The sequence below is a fragment of the Nicotiana tomentosiformis genome, chromosome 3 (genome assembly GCF_000390325.3).
Source record: "Nicotiana tomentosiformis chromosome 3, ASM39032v3, whole genome shotgun sequence".
NCBI classification, from domain to species: Eukaryota; Viridiplantae; Streptophyta; class Magnoliopsida; order Solanales; family Solanaceae; genus Nicotiana; species Nicotiana tomentosiformis.
The window spans coordinates 66111910-66117422 of NC_090814.1; the positions used below are offsets into that span (position 1 = coordinate 66111910).

A 5513-nucleotide genomic window follows, 5' to 3' on the forward strand; every position below is an offset into this window, starting at 1 on the left:
TATAGGGAGCAGAATCAAGTGGCGTACCTTCTCGCAAAGGAAGGAGCTAGGAAGGAGGTTTTTTGAAAGGACCCAATTTTTGGCGGTTCCTCCGGTGTTTGCAAATGATGCAGTGTGGCCAGACATCTTAAGAACTGTATTTGAAAGGAAAACTAATGTTTGTAATATTAAAACAATGGTAGACATTGATGACAATCCCCAGGGGACCCATCCGTATATAAATATAAATATGCAGTTAACCAAAAAACAAAAAGAGGCAAAATCTCGTTCCACTGTTTGTGGATATAAGTTATATCAATGTAATAACATTAATCTCATTATAATTATTGTCATTACTCATTATTGGCCGTTGTTGAGTACTCTCTCTTCTTTATCCATTTCCCTCCCCTATTTTTAATTAAAGAATTAAAACCTTTACTTCATCCCAATTTAAACCAAGGATATAAGGACACTTTTTATTAAAAGTATTGCTGTTTAACTGTGCAATATCACAAGTTGATGAATTTTACTTTAATTTGCGTTTTGGTAATGTCTGGAAAGTCCACTTTGCACCTTTATACCCTCATATCTTCTTAGTCTTCACCAAGTCATTAGATTATTGGTTTTCGTTGGGTCCCTTTTGTTTGACTAATATGATAACAAGTCCTAAAATGTCTTACTTTTTTAACTTCCTGTATTTTTCAAACAGGTGTACGCGGATCTTGTTTTATTAATTTTACTATTTTCTATATTGTCAAGAAATAAATGATCGAAAGTTTTATTGATCTTATTGGTTTTTTTTTGCTTCAACACTGTCAAACGTAAAAAGACAAGCAACAGAGTCTCCATGTTAGGTAACCTGCCGAAAGCAATCACCTTGAGAAAGCATTCTCTAGTCTCTACAATTTCCCTATAAATACGTGATTTTCCCCTTACCATATGTGCAGCACACTTAATCTTCCCTTCAAAGTAATATATTTCTAAGTAAAATTTCTTCAATGGCTTCTTTTAAGACTGCCATAGTTTTGTTTTTCCTAGTGAGCTTAACTGGAAGCTCCTCAGCTCAACTAACCACTGGCTTTTATTCAAAATCATGTCCTAAGCTCTATGAAACTGTGAAATCAGTAGTGCATTCTGCCGTTCAGAAGGAAACCCGTATGGGTGCTTCCCTCCTTCGCCTATTCTTCCACGATTGCTTCGTCAATGTAAGCTTCCTTCTTCATTTTTGGCCCTTTTCCATATAGATAATAGTTTAATTCTTTATATCTACTAACACCATCGAGTATATATGTAGTATAAACACGAGTGCGACTAATTTTTATTTGTCAATCTCCTGTTGATGATGTATAGAGACTAGGCACGAAATGTTAATTATAGAGCATTGTATATGACCATTAAGGTTAAAGTATTTTCTGTTGCCAAGTGTCCTAGGATTGATCGTGATATCGTTTGCAAATCTATGTTTGACAAGTTGACTACTAATTTGTTGCTGAGTCTTTATTAGTAGTAGAAGTTGTCTTTTTATGTCTCCAGGCATTTAGAAGGTCTTGGTCTCGATTATATCGATAAGTTAGGTTAGTATACCTAATTGTTAAACTTTGACTTAGGCATACTCAGAATTAATTAATTTGGTCGCGTTTACATTATTTTTTATGCCTTTTGTCTAAATTGGTTAATGCATTTATTTCAGGGATGCGATGGATCATTATTCCTAGATGATATTTCAACCTTCACAGGGGAAAAAAGGGCACAACCAAATTTCAATTCCGCCAGAGGATTTGAAGTTATTGACGATATCAAATCTGCCGTTGAAAAAGTGTGCCCTGGGGTCGTCTCTTGCGCTGATATTTTGGCCGTTACTGCTCGAGACTCTGTTGTCATTGTAAGTTCTTTATGTTAATTAAGTACAATAATTTTCATTGTAAACCTCCTTTTGAATTTTATGCTAACGCGAATTATTGTTGTATATAATGTAGCTTGGAGGGCCTAATTGGGATGTAAAACTAGGAAGAAGAGATGCCAGAACAGCAAGCCAAGCTGCTGCAAATAGTAGCATTCCTCCCCCGACTTCAAACCTTAACCGTCTCATCTCTAGCTTCACTGCTGTTGGCCTTTCCACCAAGGATATGGTTGCCTTATCTGGTTCGTTCTCTTCCCCGGCAACTCTTCGAAAAACACCTCTTAAACATAACGAAAAAGGGTCATGTTTGACGGGTAATAGGTTACATCTTTAGGTATGGGTTGGTTAATAAACAGATGCCCTCCACCTGTCCTTTTAAAGGTGGGTCCGGGTTGACCGTTGTAGGTAAAGGTATTTGAGTTTAAAAGGGTAACGATATGGGTAAATAATGTTGAAAAGTATAATATGGGCTAATATGACCTTTTTGCATAACTAAAATAACTTGGTACAATATACTGATAGCTGATAGCGTAAAAAAAATTATATTATGATCGTTGTATACAAATTAGGTAAATCCTCTCTAATATATAATTTTGTCGTTATGTTTGTCAGGAGCTCACACCATTGGACAAGCAAGGTGCACAAGTTTCAGGGCACGCATATACAACGAGACCAATAACTTGGATTCATCACTAGCAAAAACAAGGCAAAACAACTGCCCAAGAAACTCAGGTTCAGGGGACAACAACTTGGCACCTCTTGATCTTCAGACTCCTACATATTTCGACAACCATTATTTCATTAACCTTGTAAGCAAAAAGGGTCTACTCCACTCTGATCAGCAGCTCTTCAACGGCGGATCCGCCGATTCAATTGTGAAATCATACAGCGACAACCCCAACAGTTTCGCCGCTGATTTTGTGACTGCCATGATTAAGATGGGTGACATTCGTCCCCTTACTGGATCTAAAGGAGAGATCAGGAAGAATTGCAGGAGGATCAACTAATTTTGCTTCTTTAATTTGCTTATGAAAATCTGTTGATTTGGAATCTTCTATTTCTCAGTGTTCTTTTTATTTTGACCTGTCAAGTTTTAGTTTTGTTTCTTGATTTGTAGGCTTAATGGCTGTCACTCCGTTACAGCTTAAAGTGCCAGTTTTTTCTACACTTGAAATGTGCTATATTTGTGTCGTGTTTGATGTTTATGAATAAAATACCTATTTTTGTTAAAACTTCCATGACAAACTGGACTCAGTAGTCGTTATATTTTTGAGTTTTATGGCAGAGTGCTCAAATATTTTTCTCTCATATGACCATCTCATGTAAGATGTGACATAGGAAAGAGGGAACATGAAGAAAAATCTTAAAAATCTCTACCTTTAGTGGTAAACACCCTGCGCATAAGTAATAGTGGTGTTGTCATAACCCAAACAATATTTTATTTTAATTTTGGATAGAAGTCTCGTGGTGTCGCAAGCTAATTAATTGCCTTATGGTTAAGTATTCATTAATTAGTATAGCCCCTGATTATTTTTGCTTTAAAATCATAACCGCATATTGAGAATTTCTTTTTTAGAAAAACAGAATATGATGTGACGATTGAGATTTTTTCAATCTTAATGATGTGAGCCTAGCTAAAATGAATGCTAAATATATTATTTGTCAGAGACAGTCAATTTTCGAATACCGAATAATTAAACAAAAACTTTACGATAAAAACATGAGGGGGGGCAAAATATGTGGGATGAGATCCCCTCCGGTGAAAAGTTGGTCCAGTATTATTCAATGCATAGACAAATTCATGCCATGTATCCACCAAACTATTTCATGGCTTAGATTCATTTTGTTGTAAACAATTAAAAAAGGTAAGGCAATTTCGAATTAAAAATCATAACAAAATAAAAAACTACCATTTATCTCAACGTGACTGCCATTTTGTCTCATCTCTTAAACACTGTACGATGCAGCATTAGGGCCCATCGTGTGTTTGTGTAACAATAAAAATGTCGAGAATAATTTAAAACAAATGAAAATTAAGGTGGAGAGAATTGAATTTCCACAACGTTTTAGATAAATTTTATAACGACATTGTTTTCTAAAAGCAAAACCTTTACAGTTGTTGAGATCAACACTGTAGCCGTACACAGTGAACTTGTAACAAAAGGTCATAATATTGAGCAATTAAACTATGTCTTTCGTTTATTCGTAGGATTCAACTCAAGTTTGGTACATTTTTAGATATTCCGATTCGATATTTTTGGTATTTTATTTCTTAAATACTATATCAATATCATACATAGCTAAATTTGATGTGGATTGATTTAATCCACTTTTATTTGATTTATTCGACTCAATAACTTCGTTATATTCGATTTAGATAGAGAATGTAACTTTATTTTTTGTTTTAGGAGGTAAAGAATCTTGGATCAAACACTAAATCAAAGTAAGTGCCTTCTAAAAAAAACCTCAATTTTCTAAAAGATGAGTTGAAGCTAGATGAAGCAAGAAAAGTTTATATGTCCGAACTCATAAGTGAAAAGGTTTGAAAACTAAAATTACTAATATAAGAGGAACTCTTGGAATCTCATTATACGAGAGCTTTTGTGTAACGACGCGACTTGTCATTTTAAGAACTAACTCCCCGTTAAGTGACTTAAGGTCTCGATCAGTTTTGTAATATGTATTATGACCCGCGGGTATGGTCGTGTTTGATTTTCGAAAGATTTAAAATTAAATTAAAAGAACAATTCCTATTTAGAACTTAAATGGAAAGAGTTGATCGGAGAGTTGACTTTTGAGCAAACGACCCCGGAATAAAATTTTATGATGTCAATAGCTTCGCATGGTAATTTCGGACTTAGGCGTATGTTCGGATTTGGATTTGGAAGTCCGTAGGATAATTCGACGTATTTTGGCGAAAGTTGGAAAATGGAAGATTTTTGAAAAGTCCGACCGAAGGTTGAATTTTTGATAACGAGGTCAGATTTAATTTCGGAAATTTGAATAGCTCCATTTCGTCATTTATGACTTGTGTGCAAAATTTAAAGTTATTCCGGATTGATTTGATACGTTTCGGTGCAAAATATAGAAGCTGGAAGAGTTGAAAACTCATAATTCGATTCGATGCGCGATTCGTAATTTCGGCGTTGTTTGACGTGGTTTTATCACGACTAAGTTTATATTGTATTTTGGGATATGTTGGTATATTTTATAAAAGTCTCGAGGGCTTCAGGTGGATTTCGGAAGGTTAACAAATCAATTCGGACTTGAAGAAAAGCTGCTGGAATTTCTGGGCAGCAGCATGGACAGTGATCGCAGAAGCGTGAACAGTGATCGCAGAAGCGTGAACAATGCCCGCAGAAGCGTGAATAGTATTTGCAGAAGCGTGAACAGTGCTCGTAGAAGCGGAACTGGGCAGAACATAAGGACCAAAAATTAGTTACTTTGCCATTTTATTTTGGAATTTTTGGAGCTCGATTCTTGGGCAATTTTGAGTATTTCTTCACGATTTCAACTCAAGTAAGTATTCTATATCATAAAGTGATTATATTTCATGAATCCATGGTTATATTCATCGTTTAATTCAAATTAAAAGGAGAAAATCTAGATTTTTGCAAAATCTTCCAAAAATAAA

At 35.1% G+C, this 5513-nt stretch overlaps 1 protein-coding gene across 1 annotated transcript; it reads left to right on the forward strand.

Moving 5' to 3' along the window:
• The first annotated feature begins 798 nt into the window (after positions 1-798).
• Positions 799-3111, forward strand: LOC104100743 (peroxidase P7-like). Its single transcript, XM_009608054.4, has 4 exons — positions 799-1184; positions 1670-1861; positions 1956-2121; positions 2492-3111. Exons 1-4 carry the CDS (start codon positions 978-980, stop codon positions 2884-2886), a joined length of 960 nt encoding a protein of 319 aa, XP_009606349.1. The 5' UTR covers positions 799-977; the 3' UTR covers positions 2887-3111.
• The last annotated feature ends 2402 nt before the right edge of the window (positions 3112-5513 follow it).